The 23,915-nt window shown below is 39.2% G+C and overlaps 1 protein-coding gene across 1 annotated transcript in view; it reads right to left on the bottom strand.

The window, feature by feature from the left end:
- Positions 1 to 3,987: 3,987 nt before the first annotated feature.
- LOC139687556 (probable G-protein coupled receptor No18) overlaps positions 3,988 to 23,915 on the bottom strand; it is a 90,234-nt gene continuing 70,306 nt past the window's right edge. Inside the window, exons 6-9 of the mRNA XM_071584766.1 lie at positions 20,709 to 20,782; positions 16,044 to 16,345; positions 10,314 to 10,508; positions 3,988 to 6,446 (exon numbers count right to left, since the gene is read on the bottom strand). Coding sequence (XP_071440867.1) covers positions 6,172 to 6,446; positions 10,314 to 10,508; positions 16,044 to 16,345; positions 20,709 to 20,782 — 846 coding nt within the window. The 3' untranslated portion in view covers positions 3,988 to 6,171. The remainder of the gene's footprint in view (positions 6,447 to 10,313; positions 10,509 to 16,043; positions 16,346 to 20,708; positions 20,783 to 23,915) is intronic.

Genomic DNA, 23,915 nt, shown 5'->3' with positions numbered 1-23,915 from the left:
CCAAGTAGGAATCAGGATACCTTAGAAAAGTTACGCCACCACTGTGATTCATACCCAGGCATTCAGCGCGGGAAGGCAATACACTAGCTGCCGCACTAACCTGATCTCCTTTGTTTAAGTCATTTTATTTGGCTAGTAACTAAGAATGCAAAAAAATTCTAAAAAAATTGATATTATGTAACGATTTTCATAAGTTACAAATTTTTTACCAGGTCATTATTACTTGGCATCAGTTTTAAATAACATTTATAACTCTACTTTGGGTAATTATCTTCACTTCGAATGAATTTTAACTTAAGTTCATGAAAAGAGTTAAGAATCAGTACCTTATCTGCCTGATCTTTCCTTGCCAAGTAACTGCTCCAAACATTTTATATTCGTATTAAATTAACATTCTTAATAGAATGATGCGACTTGGTAGTCTAGAAAACCGAAATTTTACATACTGTTTAGTGGTCCCCGGAATGAAATCCTGGTCAAAATATTGGGAGAAATCTGAAATTAAAATAGGAATATTATGTGGTATTCATAAATCGAGAAAAAATATATTATAGGACAGATATAGGATTTGAATGTTTCCATTCACTTGATTCTAGAGTTTCACGCGCACTAAGAGAGTTAATCGCTATCTTTACAATCATCGTCATCTTTCAAAAAATCCCTTCGGATCGATTACTAAGATATAAATCGAAGGCGAGAGTTGGTGAAACTCATTCAAACCCACCTGGAATACGCGGTGCAGCGTCCAGTAATTCCATCGACCCACCGGAGCGGCTCAGTCCTCCCTCGCAGCCACGAACAGAATGCTTCCAGAGAGCTCCACTCACTCCCCGATCGAGAGAAGGAAGGCTGCCAGGGACAGAAGAAAGCAATGTAGGCAAAAGGGCAAGACGGAGGAATGCAGGGAATGATGAGCTGGAAGATACGGGCGAGGGAAATGGCAGAGAACGAGCAAGTGTAATGGGAGACTATGACGACCGCCTGGGACAGGGAGGGGATGTGAGGGAGGAGGGTTAGGCCGAGAGAAGGGGGGACAAGAATGAAAGAGGTGAAAAACTCATCCACTTTGATGGCCTGGCCGATGAGTGCGTTGGAATGGTGAAAGGAGTGAAGGCGGAGGGGGGGGATAAGTTTGTTGGGGTGGAGGTCCTTTCACGTTGACCTATCTGATAGTTTCGCACGTGGGAGGGGAAATAAGTGGAGGGGTGGGAGTGATTTCAATGAGTGCGGGTGCATTCGATCACGGCAAACGTAGCGACTAAGTGTGGTTCAAGCCGAGTCCCAAGCTGGTAGGCTGCCCTTCCAAACGGAGTGAGTTGGGGCTGCTGTACTTCAATTTGACACAAGGATTTTGGGGGACGGTGGTGTGGGCCATTTCATTAAGAGTCCTTATTTTGGACAAGGGGTGGCCCGTGCCGAGAGTATTTCCTACGAAGCGAGCCTTCACAAACACAGGTGAGAGTATAGGAAGGATTTTTTTCTCCTTTTCGAAGGTAGTCTACGCGAAGAAGCGCAAAGGCTCTCTTTGTTTTGATTGGTCAAACAAAGGAAGTTTCGAATTCGAATGAGGCTTTTTTCAACTCTCAGTAGGAAGTAAAAGCGATCACGGCAAATGAGTGCGAAGACTAAAGGCACCTCTCGGCACGGGTTTAAAATCTTACCATAGATTTATTACTGCATTATTTCAATAATTTTAACGAAGAAAATCTTGATGAGCTTTTATCACTAAAGAACGACGTTGGCCCAATGTTCACGTACGGAAATATCGCTCAGAGTTGTCCGAGAACTTGTAAACCTTTCAAAAGAGTTTAGAAACCTTCATTTAATTTAATTGAACAAAATATCACTCTAGGTGACATACTTGCTTTACTAGCCCCATCATTTCACCGTAGAAGAGACCATGTCAATTAAATTGGAGAGATTAAGAGCAGAAGAAATAGATGTAAGATGTAACTTTTCCCACCAACGATAAGGGATCAGAATAAAACGTTTGCCGGACCGCGGTAGGAGGGAAAGCTGCTTTGGATCAAGGGTAGTCTGGTGTGTAATAACCCACCGTCACACATCCTATTGATGGTTCGCAGGGTAATAAATAAAACTAAAAGTAAAATTTAATTTCAGAAAAAAATTAATTGAAATAGCAAATAAAGCAGCTAGCAGAGTAGAAGATAGCAGTGAAAGCGCTTCCATCAAACTTAAATGTGCATTTTTTTTATTTGGGGAAAGTTACAAATTCGATTAAATGATGATCGCGCCCCTTAACACGAGAGGGGGAGGAAATGGGAGAAAAATGAATCACAGACCCTTATAGAGAAGGGGATGGGGAAAAAGAGAGCCGAATACATGTATAACCTTTAATAATTTTAAAATGACTCGATATCGGGTTCAGTCAAACAGATGGGAAAAAGCTCACCTACTCGGGTGTAAGAATGAAAACTGGCCTTTCCTCTCCACCACTCTCCCTTTTCTTCTCTGCCCCATGTCAGCAGCATTGCTCTCCCGGAGTAAACATCACCTTTCTCACTATCTCAAATGGACTGTACGACCTTAGGGCGCAAAGAAGACCAGCGAGTGTTGGCTATGCTATCGCGAGCAGGCAACTCTTGGTTTTGTTCGTCGGTGATCTCTCGCTGCAATTTTACTTTTTGTTGAGAAGTTTCTTGAACCTCCCTTTTCGCTTTCTCGCACTATTTTCAAGCGTTTTAAAGAGCGGGAACATTTTGTCCAGAGAAAATAAGTAAGTAACTCCTCTCCTATATGTGGAAGGCGTGAATTGTCTCATCCCCTCCGCTGTAAATTACTCTATGGCTATCATTTCAGTAATCCCCGCTATCCTTCAATCTCACATTGCATAGACCTGAATCATCGACAAATATATTTCTTTTTTCCACCTCTCCATTGATATTATCTAATTTTTTAGTCCTCATTTTCCTAACGTTCCAGGTTCCTATTCTAACTGATTCGCTCTTCTCCTGTGTCTTCTGTGCTGCTGCTGTCAGTTTTGCTTCCCAAGGATTTCGTGAGTTGACCACTGCCGAAACCTTGCCTCTCCCGCCGCAAGGCAAGGCCGATTGGGCCGAGGCCCGTAGTTGCCAGGACTCATTTTCTCTATACTGTCCGTCATGAAAACCATGGCATTAATAATGGAGGTGATTTCCCGCTACTTTCCTCAATGGTGTTCTTAATGTGGCACCATCACTCAACGTGAATCATTATTTGCACAACTGGGGTCAGACGTCTAAACAACTGTGCTGGCAGGAGCAATGATAATTGCTCACTAATAAATACGACTCTCCGCTTGGGATAACTCAAGTTTAGTTATCTTTCTAGGGCCATATGTCATATACTACGTAATTAATATCGGTATCGCAATTGATAGTAATTACAGGGAGTATTACTGAGGATATTATGTCCAATTTAGTGAGAAAAATGCAATGGTTTAGGAAATTTACGTAGTTACTTCGTGCAAAAACGTGTATGTTGGTATGACTAAAAAATCCATAGCATCACCGGCCGCTAAGTAGTCGTGGGCTAGCTCTCCGTGGGCCAAGTTCAGTTAAATTAATATGTACATGTATTTCATCTAGAGACGAAGGTTGGGTGTGCGGTGAGCTTCGATAGCCCGAAGCTCACCGTTGGTTGATACGCTAAATAGTTGATTTACCGCCTGGGGCATTTTCGCTTGAGATAATGTTTATGACGGGTTCTTCCTACACCTTCAAGTTTAGCATAATTTCGTTATTGTAATAAACAATGTGAAAAAATAATGGAGGATAGGGCAATACGAAAGAAACTAGAGGAAGGGAATAAGTTTAAAATCCCGTTTTTTATATCCCTTTCCCAAAATAGAGAAGCGTGGAGGGTACATAGAGAGGGGATGCTACGAGACCACGAGAATGGTTATATATATAAGAAATATACACGGAGATATTTTTATGACCTTTCTTTATTTACATAAAGTTGTCAATAGACATACAACACACAATTTTATATGAGAAATGCAGATTTTTATTAGTTTTGTACTTAATTGCAGACATTGATTGTTAATCATGGGCATAACCAAGGTACAATATAACAAAAACATTTTTTACAGTAGGACTATGAGGTAGAATCAAAATAATACTCAATAATTTGAAAATTGAAACAGCACTACGACATCTTGGCAAGTCATTAATGGTGCTAGTAGTAACGGAATAACCGCGCGAAAAGTTTGTTGCAAATCAATTCACTAATTTTGTTGGAATTCGGCAAGACCGTTAGTCCCATTATCTTACTTTAGTACAATATGGCAGAAAATATCGAAGGAAACTTAGGGACCACTTCTCTTTATAAATGATTATGGTATCAAAAATTCAGGAACAAGAATGAATAATGCTATCGGCATCTATTTCTCCCACGCGAAATAAAATCTGTACAAATTTATAGCTACGCTAACTGGTTCCATTCTTGGTTATGCTCATTCAATATTTTGAAGTTATTCATTTCCATAATCGGCGTCGGTATTTCACAAAAATAGCATGGCTTATAAATGCGGATTGAATTTAACAATATTTTTTAAGAGTAGCTGAGGATAAATACGTTAGTCATGCATTTTAACGATCATTCGTCTCTAAATCTTTCTTACTATCCCGCTGTTTCATCAACTAAACGGGCTAATGAAGTTTTGGTCTCCATAAGTTCAAATAAACTAAATCAGTCAGCATGTTGAGATATGAAAACATCAGAAAGAAACATCAAATTACTCATTATGGAGGCAGCCAGGAGATATCACACATTTATTCGTGATGAAATAAATTACTTTGGTTGATTGCTTAGTAAAAAGAGTGAAATTATTATAATAAAACCACTCAGTAATGGGACTAGTTTTCTAATTAATGATGTAAATAGCTTAAACATGGGATTTGATTGTGAACTCAGTTCCTATCCAACTAAAAGATTTTCTTTGTCTTTCAATTTTCAATTGTCTTTTTTGTATGATGGAAGAGATAGTTAATGGGTATCAAAATAGAGGATCGTAACAGTTGAATGAATAACAAGTACTTAATCACCTTACAAGCAATGAAACAAAACTATTTATGGAAATTTGGGAAATTCTCTCCTTCAATACCGTTGACTTTTCCTTCCTTCGTACTAATTTTTATATCAAAATATGTAATTAGATAAGTCATCGGTATTATTCACTAAACACATATATAGGCAGAAAAGAAATTCTGAAACTCTCTTATAAAACCTAAACATCTAGAAGACCTATCAGTTTTCGTCTAGCGAATTCTCCTTATATTTTAGACCAATGACTTGGAACCATATATCTTTGGTATGTGCTATATCAAGGCTTCCTTAGAAAGTCCGGTTCAGCTACCCGTATCGGGTAGGTACCATAAAACTAAATGACTAGAGAAAACTGACACAAATGACATGTACAGCGACAGCAAGTATTGTTTTCACCTACATAGCGATTTTCCACATCCCAATTTCTTTAGTTATAGGCTTAGCAGTTTGCAAAAAAAGATCCGGCTGCCCTCAGCACTGTTTCATGTCCGTTTTACAGATGGATTACGACTTGAGAGATACCAGAGGGGATATAAAACAGAAACATTTTAAAAATTGGTCGCTGATTTAGAGATGAAAATTTTCAGAACAGAGATCATGCTCCACTCTTCGATATCACTTTCGATAACTTCCCACAGTGATTTCTTACCTTCAAATGCTCGTATACCACATGCAATTGAAAATTGAAACAATTAATCTGGTATTACTACAAGAGTTTTTGGAATCCTAAGGGTCTAACTCCTCAGTTTGCGTTCTTAAAAAAAATATTATTTTCTTTTCACACCCGCATATAATACAATTCACCAAAAGCCACTTTCGCTCGGTATATGTTTCTGTGAGACGTAATTCCACGGCTTCACACTCTGCGAAAGACACCACACGAGTTCGCATGATCACCCAGACTGACGAAAAGGTAGCTCGCTACTCCGTGACTGCAAGGCCGTATCCCTCACAATGGAATGCATGCATATAATGTCCTCTGCACGAGAGTCCGTTCAAGATGCCGACGGAGCGACAGATTAAAAGTCCTTTCGGACGGCACGAGGGCAGTTGTCGAACCTATGGAACAGTCAATGTGTGGAGCAGTGGGTAGATCTCCCCTCTATGCTTGCCGACGAGTCTTCACACCCGCCGAGAGTTCCTCGGCTGACCGAGGTTATGTTCGGCGTTCGAAGGTGTTCGCGTTCGACGCCCGCTCCCGCCGCCACCGACGACCGCGCCGCCACCTCCACCGACGCTGCCGCTGGCGGCGTACGCCATCCCAATGACGTCCACGTGGTGCGGTCGCGAACCAGGACGCTTCATGCACTTCTTGAACGTGAGGCGCCAAAACGCGAGCCGGAAGTCGGGGCTGTAGAAGGCGTAGATGAAGGGGTTGATGGCGGAATTGATCCATCCTGGAGGAGAATATAGATACTGTTAACGATTTTCAATACATTCACATCTACTTGGGGCTCAAAAAGCCACAAGCCATTCATCAGTGATTTCATCGAGCACCAGGAAGGAGAATGAAGTAATTTTCTTTCATTTTTGAGCAAGAGGAGTGGTTACAAGTGCTGTTTCTTTTACTGTATTCGTAAAAATGTACAATATAGGTGGGTAAGTCAAAGCGAAAGCCATAAAACTTCGCTAAAATTTCGAAACATCGTGCCAGTGACAATTTTCGTTCCCCACAGTGATAGCCATGGTTTGATGGGTGGCCTACAACTGGCAGCATGATACCAAAATGCAACAATACGGCGCAAAAATAGTGTAAATATGGCCGCTCCTCTTTCAGCATGAACCACTGTGAAACAGCGGTCTCGCATTCGTTAATTCAGTGGTAAGGGGGGGTGAAACATATCTAAATTCATCGATGGATGAAAGTTCAGAATGGCGATTCACCTATTTCACTTTTACGCCTGGACTAGAGGTTCTTGAACAGTGTTATTTCTGTCTCAGGCTTCCCTCGATCAGATCAGGGACGTCGTGTTGTACCAGCAGAGGCTTTCAGAACGGAACTTAAAGCTATGATTTTTCTTGAGGTAATCGTGAACTTTCGAAGCACTGAAATACTTAATTTGTCCCCAAAGAGGGACTAAATATGAAAACTGTGAGGACCTTTAGTATTCAAGAAATTATAAGATAAAAAATATTCAAGTTTTGAGTTTTTCATTTGACTCACCCTCGTATTAAGGATCGCTATTTTAAGGTTTTTCGGTACTATTTGTTCTTAAATTCTCCTTGCGGTCCCTTCTTCATTCTCATTTCTTCTTAAATTCTCTTAATGTAATGCGGGGCTAGAATCATCCACTGAAGCATTAAAGTAACATGATTTGTTTTTAATATATAACTTATGTTGTGCATGTGATCTTATTTCAACAGCTTCCACCAAAGTATTTACAATAATAATACTAATATATTAACTTAATGATCCTTTAAAAAGATTAGAGACGAAAAGGGGAGCTTTTATAGGTTATATTGGCATTAGTCCACCAGTTTAGGGTACGATGATTGCGGTAGACCCTGGCACTATACACAACTGGACTTCTTCGTCTTGACTAACATTACACTAAATATCCTCAAACCACATAACACATACCAAAACTTGTGATTTGTCTCTGCATACTTTAGATCACCATTAAACTCATCCAAAATGTCCGGTATTAAGGGAGATAAAAAATACCTATTCAAGGTATCTTTTTTCAACCGTAAATAAGATCCTTCTTTCGGGGTCCAAAACACTAGACAGTCATTTTAGAAAAAGTCTAAATAGCGCATTATAACGCTTCACTTTGACTGTTGCATTGTTACCAGTGGTTGTTGATGACAATTCATACTATATTAGAGTTCACTTGAAAACTCACTCTGAGTGAAAAGTTGGGTCCAATGACGTTGCTGAAATCAATTGTGAAGTAAAAACACCTCCAGAGAGTTGATAAATTTCAGTAGAGTTTAAGATAATTCAATTCTCATTAAAACCATTAATAATAATTCTAGAAAGAGGGAGTGCACCTATTATAATTTCATTTGCTAGTTTACCGTATAGAGGTTGTTTAAGATATTACTCGCCTAAGTCTTTTCTATGTCTTTTAATTTTAAATTTTCTTCATAGCAATAAGCCGCTTCAAGGCCGGACGGATCTCTTCCTCCGTCCTCTATGTTATTTTGGTATCATTTTATCCGCTTCGCGGTCTTGCTACCACCCTCTTCCTCTTTCCGTGAATTGTCGTGAATTGCCGTGCCGTGAAGTGCAATTTCCCGCTGTGGGAAATGGGCGCTCCTCGCTTCCGTTTCCGTTTTGTAACGCTTTATGCTCAAAGTACGCCGGTGGGCAGTTAGTGCTGTTACTGAGGTTCTTTTTTTGTAAAAAGCCGTTCCCTGTCGACTTTCCTTTCTCGTTAGGTTAAGAATTCATATTTTATTCCTAGTTTTAAGTTTCTTCTTCTCGCAAACTACACCATCACCTCAGCCATGTTTCTTTCTTAAATGCCATGCGTTTATTATGTACAATGACAGGTAAATGTGAGACTTCACTCACCGGGACGGTTTGTACTTGCCCGTTTGGACAGTCAATGAACATTTCGAAACGTGCGGCAAGGGACTTCCCAATGTTCCATGCCTTCTCGTCTTTAAGTCACTTGTTCGTCGTGGAATAATTTAACCATAGCCACCTTTTCCCCACGTTTCGGGAGAACACCGAAATACTATTTCCAAAACTACATAGTAATCTGTCTCTTCTCAACATGGAACATAAAATTGAAATTTGACAGACTAGAATTTCCATCTCCAATGTTGACTTTCCGCCGAAAGCGAATTTCGCTGCCTTTATTGACCTGTGACGTACAGTATACATTACGGAATGCACGATATTATCGCCATCAGTTTTTAAGCCAGAAGAAGGCATCCATCGGAATATTATACAATTTTATTTTCTCACATCTTACAGTTTGCTAGCTCTCATCACAAACTTTTACAGCGATTCGATGAAGGTGATAATATCTTTCTCGTTTGGATGAGCGTAGAGAATTTCGGTCAATGAACTCTTTTGAAAATGGCGAACATATCCAGGATCAAAGTGACTTACTTTGGCCCTGAAGATGTTCGCTAAAAAAGCGAGAGTAACTTTGAGTCTCGAAATTCTCCACGCTACGCCAACATTGAAAGCCACCACATCACCTCTCTACGCGGCATGGAGACGCGACCACAAGGCTTCCTGTGGCCCGGGCCAGAGCAGGAATAGAGAATGAATGACAAACAACAGAGGAATGGAGATATAACTGTGGTGAACTTAGGAAGAGAGCCGGGGGGGGGGGAGGGATAAATAAAAGCCATTGAACTGTGTCTAGTATAATTCTTCTCCTAATGTCCCTACTACTTTAACCATTTTGGTCCAAAACGCTTTCGAGATACGTTACCTCTTCCACCTGCTCTAGGTTTTGCCCCCCTATTTTAGCATTCAACTTAGCCTTTCTCCTTCTGGAAAACTGCATAACCTTTGCTTATATACATTGATTATCATCCCATATCTATCGCACTGAATTTCTAATTCACTCAGCAGGGCTTGTAACCCCTTGGCTACCTGACAAACTAGAGCTTGGTCATCAGCGCAAGGTTTTATTTTTTATTTCTGACGAAAAGAGTTGAAAATTCAAGTCTCAAGGGTGATCATTTCTTGTTGCTCATGTCGCCATCCATGTTATTCTAGGTAAAACTGCATTCCCCTTTAAAACGGAGGGTCTTGTTCGCGTACCTACAAATGGGAGTACTCTCAATGCTTGTCAAATTATAATATATACGAGGATGTTGGAAAGTTCAAGGTATTTAAATAAAAGTCATTTAGTCAGTCTCGACTTTTCAATTTTTTCCATAGTTATTAATGAAGGGGCATGAATGATGCGGATTAATTCCTCGGACTGGAAAACTCTAAACTTAAACTTCATTTAAAAGTAATAATAGTGGCAGGGGCATAATTTGCGTGAATTAACAATTTCGAAATGATGAAAATGGTTAAGTATTTTCATAATTATTTTGGAAAAAAATGTGAGGCATTATGCACTTGCCAATGATGCATTGCTTTGAAAAACATTACTCGCAATGAATTGAAATGGAAACCTAAAATGCTCATTATTCTGGAATAAAATTTCAATCCAGGTAGGTAAACTGTCGTTCAGCACTTGCCGAAATGTCCGCAACTCTCACTCTAGTATATCGGAGGAAGGCGAACGAGAGAGAGAGGTCTCGATTCTCAAGAGGGATTCAATCATACTATATATGATACGTACCCAACCAAGTGAGGAAAGACATGAGGTCCGCCGAGATGGCATCCGAGGGCAGGAAGGGCGCGAGGAGGTAAATGATGAAGAAGGGAAGCCAGCACGCCACGAACCCTCCGACCACCACCGAGAGCGTCTGAGCCGTCTTGCTCTCCCGCCGGAACGAAGAGACCCTGCTGGCGGCCGCTGTACTGCTCCCACCGCCTGTTAGAGGTGCGGGCACAGCCACCCACATCACCACGGGAGAAACAAAAGAAGGGAGCGTTTCATTATTACTAACATTATGCGTAAATGTTGGATGGAAAGTGGGCGGAGGATATATTGCAAGGTTGTGGAATGTTTAAGACTGTGATGGGAGGGAAACCGTTGGGTGGATGGGGTGGAGGAAGGAGGACAGTGGGACAGCTTGAAACTTTTTAGACTGCTTTAAGGCAGGCGGAGTTACGATGTAATGGAAACAGTAATGCTCTACAGCAACCAAGAGGAAATTCCTATGATGCGTAGAAGATACAAGGCAAAAGATTGGGTGATAAACTTTACAGTGACTGCGGGCGATAACGGTTTGTAAGTACCTGTATGGTATAGAAAATGGTATGTGGGCGGTGCGAAGTTTGACTGTGAAAGTGTGAGATGTTTGTTGGTGCGAGGTTTTGGACGGGGTTCGAAGTTGGACAGTGCGTGATTTTGCACGGAGTGTGATGTTGGACGGAGCGCTGTTTACATGGTGTTGATGCTGGGCCATGTGTACTGGCTTCTTATTTGATTTAATTATCATAGCATGTAGCAACTTAGTTTTTATTTAATTGATATTTTGGTATTTGTTTCAAATTTGATTGTTATGTTAGGGATTTAGGGTGTCCCACTGACACTGTCTAGCAGCAAATGTATTTATAATAATATTGATAATAACACGGGTTACAGATTGACCAAACCTAGCAGCCATAAATAGGGCTCCAGTTATGCTATGACTAACGTTTAATGCTTCTCTGTAACTCACTATGTTGGCAATAGCAGCCATTTTTACAACAAAAGAATGACTTTTATTTAGCAAGTAGCACTTCGATACAGTAGTATGAGAATTGTAATGGCCTCAAAAAGGAAGAGCGGCCACCAATAACATTTCAGGAAATGATTACATGCAATGAAGATTATTTGAATGATATTCTTTTTGTTTGAGTTCTCCAAGCGGTCATTGCCCATTAAATAACATTTGTAATTCATCAATAATGTTAGTACTATTTACCAAAATTCTCTGTTTTTGGAAGCACGAATTTAAAAGTGGAAATATTTTCTTACAATTAAAAATGGTAGACTATTTTTAATGCTTTGTTTTCTGTCAATACATTGTCATTTTCAAGTATTCCATAGGCGTTAGATTTGAACGATGTACATTGACTATTTATTGTGTGGTTAAGTACTGAGGGAAATATTCGAGTATAGAGAGGTTTTTATAAAAATAGTTATGCGAATTTTTCCTTTCGTTGAACGTCTGAGAGAATTTCGAACGAAATGTATGATTTTTTTAAATGCAAATGTTACCTCTTCAAATACAAACTCCTACGGTATGCCCCGAATGCTAAATTTGAAGCAGGTGTCATAAAAATTAACACCGTACACACGTGACTACTCGACCTTTATCTATAGGTGAAATACATGTAGAAATATCCAATGCACTTCCAATCAAAATAATTAGTTTTAGCTGAAGAAGTTAGAGTTTTTTAGGTAATAAGTAATCGAGTGTGACTTCTTACAAAAAATGTGTTCTGCATTGAGGGCATTTGTAATGGGGAACGAAGGAATAGGAAAAGAATTTGGCAAAGAGGGAAAAGTAGGAACCATATTGATAGGAGAGGAGCTTAACCAAGTGTCGGTCGGCATTAACCAGAGTATCTATTCATCAAATGAAAATTCGTATTGGTCAGCAGCTCAAAATTCACTCCGTTGGAGTTGCGTATGTACTGTCCCTTAAGTAGCCCTCCATAAAGCAAATTAATTATAAGGGATTAGTTGTGGAGAAAGTGCACTTCGGTAAGCGTGTAATTAGGAAATGACTTAATTCTAACGGTTCCTTTTTACAACTGAATGCAAAACGAATTTGATTCTTACTCTTAAAACGAAATCACAGCGTCTGGGTTTTTGTTGATAGGTTCAGTCAATTTACGACTTGACACACAATGGAAACAGTCATGTACAAGCGTGCAGGACGTCTTTCATTACAGATCGTTTCAAATATTATAATGCGTAATTAGTACACGTGTGGATACAATGAGAAAGGATACGCAGATGAAATGTGGACAATATTTATAATACGAGCAGTAATAGTTAGGTACGTAAAAAATTCATCAGGATACCTTGGCCGTCGAAGAAACTTTAAACGCGGTGGGAAAATAAATTTCCTGCATTATTTCCCGTTCATCGCTATCGTCCCACGAAGTTCCTTTTTCGCCATTGTAGATTTCAACTAGTAAAAATCCCTCCAACATATTTGATCGCACGCTCGATGGCACGGACCATTTAGCAACTCCAAACACTCTATAAGTTAGAGACACGCGTTTAAACTCCAGAGTTACTATTGACGTCTCTCTTTAACTTACCAAATGACACATTTGCTTTTGCCATGAACGCTTTCATGGAGCAAAGAAATACGAATTTATATGCATAAGCTCGAATGAACAATAAGTTAAAATAACAATGGAAAGATTTATAAAGGATAGGTGTGAAAAATACTGTCCCCATGCAGGAGTTCAACATGGTGATCCCTAATGCCTTGTGTAACCGTTTTAGATAAAAGGTCTCGGCTCATACTTGGGTTAAATCGGTAAATACTCTGCGAGTCTTCGTGGAGTGGACGAATAAAACCTTGGACGTATCCCAGGATTTTCCTATGTGTGCAACGAAAGCCTTTTGAGCATCAAATAAATAGAAACGACCTTTCGCCGAGTCACATATTTCAAAAAAATCCGTGACCCAGAGCGGCTTTAGAGGCTTTTCCACCGCCAAGTCATGAATCCCCCCTATCCCTCGACACCAAATTCCTAGCCCGCTTTGCAACCGGGATCAACTTCCTGTCCCAATTCATTAACCGATCAATATTTGTTCCAATGATATTTGTTTCACTCCTTTCTCCATATATATCCTATAACGCAGATGGAACATATTCTATCAAACTGCTGCTCAGTCATGGATGAACAATCCTTAAACACCGCAGGGATACCAAAACGTGTTTACATTAATGAGGATAGAGCTTACCCGTTAATAAGCATTCTTCGCTCAAATCTAACATACCCTGACGTGTGGAATTCAATCATCAAGGTTAGGGGGTCAGCTTTTTTCCAAATATTAGTGTCATTGGCATCACTATGTGAACTTGGACACACGCACGCACACACACATGCATGTGAATGTGTGTGCGTACAATTGAGACGGGCAACAAATAAAGCAAAAGAAGCATGGTGGAAACGCAGTTCAAGGATATGGAAAGTTCGTAGAGGAAGGGCGAAATTAGGGCGATATACAGCAAGGTTAAATCACTATCGGGAAATAAGAAGGGAAGGTCTATGCTTACAGTAAGAGTTAAGGCGGGTAAGATAATAAATAGTTGACGCAGGAAAGATTCAAGAGAGATGGAAGGAATATATAGAAGAACTGTATAGTAAAGAACTCAGACCATCAAAGTTAGACATAGAAAAGGAACATGACGTAGAGGAAGATAGCTTAGGTCCAGGCATACTCGACAATGAGATAGAAAGGGCATTAAGGGAGATGAAACTAAATAAGGCCGTGGGGGTAGATAACATTCCCGTGGAACTTTTAAAATGCTTAGGAAAATGTGGGAGGAAGAGGCTATATGGGCTGATCCGTAGTATTAATGAGGAGGGAATCTGGCCGGAAGACTTCGTGAGATCAGTTTTAGTTCCTATTCCGAAAAAGGTAAAGGCCACGTCATGTGAGGACTATAGGACAATTAGTTTGATATCCCACGCAGCTAAAGTTGTTCTCAGGATCATAAACAAAAGGATAGAGAGTAGGGCAAATGATTACTTAGGGGATGATCAGTTTGGGTTTAGGAAGGGGAGAGGTACGCGTGATGCCATTGCAGTAATGAGATTATTAATCGATAGGAATATAGAACACAACCAGGAGGTGTTTGCCTGTTTCGTAGATTTCGAAAAAGCGTATGATAGAGTGAATTGGGAAAAACTAATGAGTATATTGAAGAAAATAGGAATAGATTGGAGGGACAGGAGGCTAATTTGCAACCCGCACATGTCTCAGACTGCTCAGGTGGGAGTGGGGAACGGGTCCGGATGGGCAGTGTTAGGAAGAGGTGTAAGGTAGGGTTGCCCATTATCACCGGTGTTGTTCAACGTATATATGTATAGAGGAAATGTATAAACGTTTATGCGGAGGAAATGATTAAAGAGGCATGGGAAGAACTGGAGGTAGGAACGAAAGCCGGCGGGGAAATCGTAAAATCAGTTAGGTTTGCTGATGACCAAGCTTCAGTTTGTCAGTCAGCCAAGGGGTTACAAGCATTGCTGAGTGAATTGGAAATTCAGTGCTACAGAGATGGGATGAGGATCAATATTAATAAAACACAGGTTATGTGATTTTCTAGAAAGAAAAAGGCTAAGCTAAACATTAAAATAGGATGGCAAAAACTAGGACAGTTTACGTATCTCGGAAGTGTTTTGGACCAACAAGGTCAAAGTTGTAGGGACGGAAGGAGAAGAATTGCGCTAGGTAAAGAGGTTTTCACAAGGAGGAGGTAGTTGATGACAGGGACTTGAAGTAAGGATATTAAGAAAACACTCATAAAAACCTTTATATGGAGCGTAGCTATGTACGGCGTAGAAAAGTGGTCATTGAAGCAGGAGGATAGACGTAGACTGGAGGCTTTTGAAATGTGGGTGTATAGAAGGATGGAGAAGATGACATGGACGGAGAGGAAAACAAATGAGGAAGTACATGGTATGGTGGGCGAAGAGAGGGGTTTATTGGGAGAAATACTAAGGAGGCAGGAGAAATGGATGAAGGGCGTATTGATCGGCAGTGGGATGTTGAAGACTGCAATAGAGGGGAGAATGTTAGGCAAAAGAGGAAAGAGCAGAAACAGGATAGGGATGTTGGACGGGATAAAGGGAAGAAGGAAGTACTCAGAGATGAAGAGGGACCTGAGGCAGAGTAGGTTGCTGGATTGTGTTTTGCTAGGAGTCACAAAATATTTATTTGGTAGGTTTGTCCATCCAAATACCTACCTTTACCGGTAGATTACCTTATAATAATTATATATATAATGTTTTATTTCCAATAAAATTAACAGATAAGCAAGTTAGTTTCAACAATTTATAACGAGAAATTTTACTGTGTGATTAAGTGCGCGAAAATCTACTCTAATTTTATTTGTTCACGTTCATGGACAATTCCTTTCCGTGCGCCGTCAGCGTTTTGCCTGAAAGACATTGTAGCCCACAAGACACAGCTGGAGTGAAGCTTTTGTGGGTAGGATTGAATTGTACTAATCGTGAATCGAATCCGGGTCCTCCGGTCGGTAGCCCACGTGGCCACCAGCCTCCAACTCAAAACAATCCTTGGAAACCACCTATTCATGCTCAACGAAAACGAATATCCAGGTGTGTATGTAGATACGAGAGGGTACTGGGCGGTAATGCACCGCCGCGTTTTACGCCGCGACGTACTCCCATCTCCGTCATATGCCCGTAAACGGACGGAGCTTACCCGTTGCACTGTCAGCCGCCGTCGAGTCCGGTCTCCGGAAGCTCATCCTCGAGGTCTGTCTGGAGACGGATGTGCTCAGATGGAAGTCCACCGACGGCGAAGTACTCTGCCGCCCCGAGTTGGAGTGGTAGCAGGAGCAATGGTTCTGGTGCTGCCCACTCCGACCGGGGCCACCGGAGTTGATCGCCGATGAGGGAAGCGAGAGGGAGGGCGAGGTGGGTGACCGGGCGCCGTAGTGCACCCTGGCGGCCGGTGGCGGATGGAGCATCAGGCAGGACTGTCCCGTGGGGGTGGCCGCGATGCTTTGGGGGTAATTGGGGGGAAAACGAGTCAGATGATAATTATTTTTGGACAAAAGGTCACAAGAGAGAGGTGGAAGGGAACTCTCCTTTGGCCGAGAGATAGAGGTAGCCCCCAATAGTAATTAATAATAAAAAAAGACATCTTTACTGGGGTGAGATAGAGACCAGATAATTCCTTCTTCCACCTATCCTCTCGTCGTTTACATGAATAAATATGTAAACAATCATTAAAATTAAAAAAAAACAAACAAAAAAATTGATAGTAATTACAAGGAAATTACACGATAAAATGAATAAATAAAATACAATAATTTATATAAAATAATTGGGTGAAGTGCGAAAAGATACATTTGTGTAGAAAAACGTAAGGATTGTAGACATATCTTTAACGAAAAAACCTCCTGCTGGAAAACAGCCACACGGGAAAGTGGAGTGGTGAAAAACCTGCTGAGAGACGGTTTTATGTGTTGGTACTCAATAACAGTGAAACGGTGATGAATATATTGAGAAAACTAGGAAAACTTATACATTAAATTTGAAAAAATGGTAGCATAAACATATAGAAAAAATATCACGTATAAAGAAAATAAAAAATAAAAATAATAAATAAATTAGAATAATTTAATAAGTTAATCAGCCACGAACAAAGCGAAATGCATCAATTTGCCGGAAAATCAATTTCACGTACACATACACGTCGTGTGACTACCTGTAAATTACCACTTAAGATTTTAGTTAATATATTTTAGCATATTGCTTTAATTAATAGTTTGATAAAAAATTATAAGACATGAAGAATTATGGGAAATATTGTTCCCGGAAAAAGAGTGCCCCTCTGGAAAATATCACTTCGGGGATTGCGCTATCTAAACTTTGCATACAAAAATTAATTCTTACTATACACCGACATTTATTAATTGTTAAATTTGTTTAAATTGTAGGTTGTAATGCATATGTTTAGTATTTGAATTACAGAAGAACTCTGCATCTCCAAAATGTACCTGATAGGTGATTCACTTTAACTAGTTGGTACTCGCGTTTATATTAGTTTCTCCCTCGTTTTAGGGTGAAGTGGTTTCCATTAAATTTGATTATTTAATGCTTTTGCATACTTTTCCAAATTGGGTTTCAAATAATTTTTAAAACCCCCCCGATGATGGTCCTACTTTTAGTTTTCTACACATTTTATTCGAAGCGTCCAGCGCATGTTTATTTCAATCGTCAGGATCGTTGAAGTTCAGAACGGATATTTTTGAGACATAAAACGCAATGCAAAAAGCATTCCACATTCACAAGTGGACGTGGAAATCCTTTTCATGCATCCAATTTTCGGTCAGAAGGCAGACTTAAAATCAAAAGTACTTAAAACGAAAAATCTATTGTCAGGGCACAGCAAGGGGGAAGTCGACCCGTATAATTGCGAGAAATCGGGGAAAAAGTGGAATGCACGTTTTTTTTTCATTCAGAAATATAGAAAGAATTGAAGAGAGGAATTTCAAGAGGAATTATTAGAATTAATTTTTTAATGAAACTGCCCGATGTGTTTGGTCATTCAAAAACGCTGCTCATTGCTAGTTCTTGAAGAATATGGAGGATGTTAATGCCAAATGATGGAAATCTCGAGACCAGATGATTTTGTAAAAAATGAAATTTTAACGCGTGTGCTAGAAAAAACTTATAACTCATAGTCTTTATCACGAGATAATATGAGTGATTTTGTTGGACTTCAGCTCCAACGTGTGAAAGCAGGTAATTTAAAAGTAAATTCACGTGCTCAAAAAAATTTAATGGCTAAACCATAAAATTTTGATTTGAGAGGTTTTAACCAAACTGATTCACTGTATCTGCGTCGATAAAGATAGATACCACTGATGTCCTCCAATAATTAATAATAGCGATTACTTATGTCAATGTTTCTCCAAAAAGAAACCAATATCTTTCGGGCGACAGAATACTGCTGGCGCAAAAGCTTGCTCTATTACATTATATTTCCAATATTACCTACATTTATTTATCCTTTTTGTGCTCTAAAAAAATAGCAATCCTAAAAATCTGTAGTAAAATACGAGGTTTAAAGGTAACTGTTTTTTTTAACGAAAATCATCAGTTTTTTTGTAATGCGAATTTTGATTTCATAAGATTAATTAAAAGCATGAGGTTATTATTCTGCCGGAAAAAGAATTATCTCCGATTTCATTTAGTTTTACTCTTGGTAATATACACGTTTATCATTTAGTGAAGAATTTTGTCAAGATTCCTAAAGTTAATCGTTTTAACCACCAGTATAATGAGTTTCGAAGCAACGTGTACCAGTCAGTATTTTGCAAAATAAATAAGATTTTCCCCTTTGTACTTTGACGAAAATATTTCCCTCCTAACTGTGATACTTTCTATTCCATTTCTCAATTTTTGATTCGCTGTTGATCTCTGAAATAGGTTGTCGCGAGTGGGATGACGATGCACGCGGATGGAAGTCACGATTCTTGAATTCCAACACGTGCTTAATTCTACAATGTTGGCAACACAGAAATTTTCAAGTGAAATTAAAATGATTATATTGAAACTATACGGATGACATGTAAAGTCTGTGAAAAAATGTCATAAATATGATGCATGACCTACAGACAAAGCTATTTAAGTAATCATGAGACATGAAATTCTAACTTAACATAGCAGGTGAGTACTTATTCTCACTTACGAGTACACCTTGAATCGGTTACAGGGGTTAATATACGTAAATAACTACTTTTTTCTAGCATAAAATAAATATTACAAAATAAGAACGAATATGGATATTGCATGATTTGATGTGCAAATGCCATTATTTGCTTATTTTATTTTCGTGAAAGTAGATGAAAAGAATCGTTAATGTTGCTGAAGGACTCATCGGCGCGAGTTGAATGGATGCTAATTTAAATGGTCTCCCGTGGTCCTCGCTATTTTTCATCGGGTCATTTTACACAGTCCGACATTAGTCCCACATATTGCGCGCGGACTTAAGCGAAATGAATCGTTCTCCGCGGCTCTCGTATTCCCATTCGCCTTCCACTTTCTCCGATCCCCATCGCTCCAGAATATTGAGCTCGGTCAAATGAGGGGGTGGTGTGATATCCTTGCAGCTTTCGAAGACCTTTTGGGTTCGCCAAATGAGCCCCCCAAAAATCCTTGACTCGCAATCGATTGGAAGAGAACCACTTGAGAGAACACTCAAGGATTTCATAACGACAAGCTTTGCTGCGAAACGCCCTCGAAAATGAGTTTGGGGCTCCTGGTACGTGGGCACCTATTTACTCTTTTTGTACGGCGGGGACAATTAAGGTGTGAGACTAGCTTCTGAGTGACTGAGAGTTGCTTCATTAAAATTCATTTGTAGATCGGTGCGACTATCGAACGATATACCCTATGCGTGTGCAACCTCGACGAAAAAACAATCTCGTTTTGCTCCAGAGTTTTTTGTGTTTATTAGCTACAATGATTACCACGAAAGAAAGGGCTTAAACTATCTCAAAATATGAATTAAACTAAAAGCACTTTAATTCGATACATTTCCTCAATGTTTTATATTTCAATTAGATTTAATTTGTATGCACTCAAATTGTCAGTCGGGCTTGATTCCGTGGACTCGTTTCATTTAAAAAAATTGTAAATACGAATGTACTGACCGTTTAATTAGATTTCATTTGACCTTACTACTCGTTCCAAAGCTTTACGCCAGTTTGACGATGAAACAAAGCGTTAAAACGTGTGGTGTGTTTTGAGAAAAATCAAATTATGGACCGTACAATCGCTTTTTAATAAAAAAAATTATTTTTTTAATCTCCAAAAGGAGGCAATTTTTCTGCTTCCTATAAACCTGTAATAAGAGTCATAATATTATTATCAATTCATGTCATAATTGAGGTAGCGGTATCAATTAAAAATTGAATTAATCAGTCTACCAAACTATCTGTCACTTTAGTATCAACGGTAACCCTTAATCTCCTTCAATAATTAAATGTCGAAACTTTTTCTGAGATGCTTTAAATACTGCTAACTAACTGGAATATTTATGTGACAGGTGATGTTTCTTTGACCCATTCAAATTAGTTATTATGCTTTAAAGCTCACTGATGCATACAGCAGTGCGTCATTGGTATTTTTTATTGAAATTCTATTGAATAGATACGAAATTAAATGTCGAGTGTATTAATGGTCACACATTTGGGGAGAAACAATGCCGCATACTTTGTAGCTTAAGATTTTGCTCATCAGTTTATAAGTTTACTTAAAGATATCTCTGGATATCAGGTCTAGGAAGATGTCCTTTCATAGCAAAGGGCGCCTCCCTATTCATTGAAGGTGATTTTTATTTCATCCCTTTTACCTCTGACTTGGATCTTCGCATTCCGAGGAAGGCCGATCTTGCTCCGACTCCTCCTGACTGCCTTTGTTGGAACGCTGAGAAAGGAAAAAAAGGTGGAAACGGGTCAAAGAGTTGACATTGAATTGTTGACAAGTTTCTTTCACATTAAAGGTTGACGCTAAAAATTAATACTCTCGAAAGGTTTAGTCCTTAGGTACATTTATTGTCCATGCATACACTCATACTCATGCATTTTATTATTTCATTAGTACTTCCTGCTTTAATGCGGCCAATTTTGCTATTTAAAATAGCATGAAAGCATATTCAGTTCTTTTAACCACCACACATTGGAAGCTCAGCAAGGTATCAAGGTAGCATTGATGCAAAATATTTTGGCATTGTCTATGCGCATGGCCCCCTATCGACATCAACATGCGTATTACACAGAAGCATTCCCCAGCCGTTTGCTTTAGTTTTTGCACTAATACATGATTAAACAATGCTGGAAAAGCAATGATGGAATACTGGAAGCCTGTGGAAAACCTGAAACGCTGTCACCTACTCGGACGGAGCCAAATTCGGAGCCATTACACAAAACCATTTCTTTGAAATACTTCAAATATATTCGTTCGAATTCTTCAAACAAATTTTTCGAGCCATCATCATCTGACCCCACCGTTTTCCGCTTTCACGAGGAATGCAGATGTCATACTTAACAGGTCACTGATCCTGGAATGCGAGCTTCATTCGCATCTATTTAAAAACAACATTCAATCGAATTCGCAGCTGTTCGTTTCAGTAACCGTTAACTATCAAGAAAACATGGATTTTGACATAATAATTGGAAGTTTGCGGTTTTAGAATTAGGTTTTACACTCTCTGTAACGATCATAAAGGCAAGAGGATAAGCTTAGACTGAATGTTCTTGAGATGTGGAAGTGGTAAATAAAAACAAAAAGGCAGCAAAAGCGGAAAGAGGGGCAATGAGGGGAAATGGGATGCTGAGGATGTGTGGTATAGAGGGAAGAATGATGGGGAATTGAGGTGGAGGGGGGAAAAGAATAGGAATTTTTGAAGGAATAAAGGGAGGTAAAAGCTAGGGCTCATGAGTATAGTTGTGCGTAGTGTCAAGGATCAACAGAAACCTACCCTATCTCGGTAGACTACTGATAATAAAAATAAAAACACCAAACATGTAAAGTGCTATATGTTTCATGTAGTATTTTTTCTCTATTTACTTCTTCAGTTTTTTAAAATTTTTTCCCATAAGGCTGATAAATATATAAATAAATGTTTAGCATGGTCTGAAAACCTTAAATAAAGGATAACTGATGATATTCACAAACGATTACTGGAAATAGAATTTAAAACATAGAAACACAATGAAAGGACACTCATATATGCAGTTTTGACGTTTCGACGACACGACCATCATCATCAGAATTTGATGATAGATCATCGGATTCTGATGATGGCGGTCTTGCCGTTGAAAAGTCAAAACTGCATATGTGAGTGTCCTTTCTTTGTGTTTCTATGGTTTAAAAATCTATCAGTGTTTTTTATATATTTGTAAATCGCCGTAGAGCGTTCTATGTTGGATATATATATATATATATATATATATATATATATATATATATATATATATATATATAATATAGGGATTGTTTTTTCTAATATGAAACACCTTTTTGTCCTTTATTATTCCACAAATTCTACTTTTTCCTTTCTCTACTGATCGCTTTCCGTATTTGCAAACCCAATTTACTTCCTACAGTTGTTGATTTTTCCGAGGCTAATCAATGTTGTCTAGTTTACATTTTTTAATCAAATTTAGCAAACCATAGGCTTTGATTTAAAAAAACTTTCGTATTTTCATAACCCTCTACTATTTTAGGATGGTCACATTCTGCTCTCTTTGTTTATCTGCTAATGGGATTAAGTTTTCGATACAATGCACCTCACTAATCTTTAACTACATGGATAAATTCACGTAGATAGATATAATTTCCTTTTTGGCTTCTCTACGAACGCATAAAATATTCTTAGCTAAATCTTACGTTAATCCGGTGTATATCCGTTGGCCCCTTTCATTATTAAGCAAGTTCATTTGCTAACTTTAGCATTAATTAAAGACATATGCCGTCACACAGTTTGTGGATCGCTCCGATTACATCGTATGCCAGGTTAGAGTAGCCAAAATTCCATTCCAATCCTGCATAATTGAAGCCATTCGCAAATCCACCATCTGTTGATCCTTCTCCATTCTCTTCTCTTAAAGGCGCCTTAAGACTAAAAATATCCGTAACCCGTATTCATGCTTTCTCTATAAACGAATTGCCTTTCAATCAATCAGTTCTTCGTTCCATTAATTCCGAAAATCGTTCCTGGCAAAATCTTTACCTTCCGCGTAGTAGTGGGGTAATGGCCCGAGAATCTACTTAGTGATCAGCTCCGATCCAAGTGGGAATTTGCTCCTACCTTTCTGTAAACAAAACTTTATTTTCCGAATCGCGCCGATCTAAAACGGTTCAATCGGAAGAAAATGCGTGAAACGCCCAGATGTATGATTAGTTCTGCATGCGACCGTACAAAACAATTGCGGTGTTTCTTCCAACTTCATCCGAAATGTCTCCCTCGGAACTTCGTTGATCCCAAAATTTTTCCATGCCCAAGAAACACAATGAAAGAGTATTTATTGCCCTTCCTAAATTTGCATGCACAAAAGCAGGCAAAGTCATTACAGCATGCGCTATTTCTGGTATATGATGTTGTGTAGAAACGAGATCAAAGGAGTATCTCTAGTGACAACAGGATAGGGCACCCAAGGGGTGAAAACAAATTCGCTCTCATATTGCATTGAATTGAATGCGCGTTATTTAAGCAATATTAATTCAAGGTGTTCTATCTACTTAAAGGTACGTTTCGGATGGTCCCTAACAACTATTTAATTCTATATCTTTCTTCATTTCCTGGTAGCTTCTGCCTGTACTCACGCTGTCTAAAAAGCTTACTCTCTTCCTTCTTCTATCCCGCTTACCAAACATTCTCCCTTCGACCACGGCCTTCAACATACCATCACCTTTCAACATTTCCTCCATCCATTTTCCCTACTTTTTTTATTTCCTTCCTGTAACTTCCTATCTCCGTCCTCCATATTTAAAACCTCCGTGTTTTTCTTCCTTTCTGCTCAACTTATGTTCTTCGTTCTTCGTCATATCCACGTCT

The sequence above is a fragment of the Hetaerina americana genome, unplaced genomic scaffold (assembly GCF_022747635.1).
Source record: "Hetaerina americana unplaced genomic scaffold, ioHetAmer1.1.p SCAF_2, whole genome shotgun sequence".
Lineage (NCBI taxonomy): Eukaryota > Metazoa > Arthropoda > Insecta > Odonata > Calopterygidae > Hetaerina > Hetaerina americana.
Note: the sequence above shows the minus strand (reverse complement) of the source record. Positions and strands in the feature narration are given on the sequence as shown.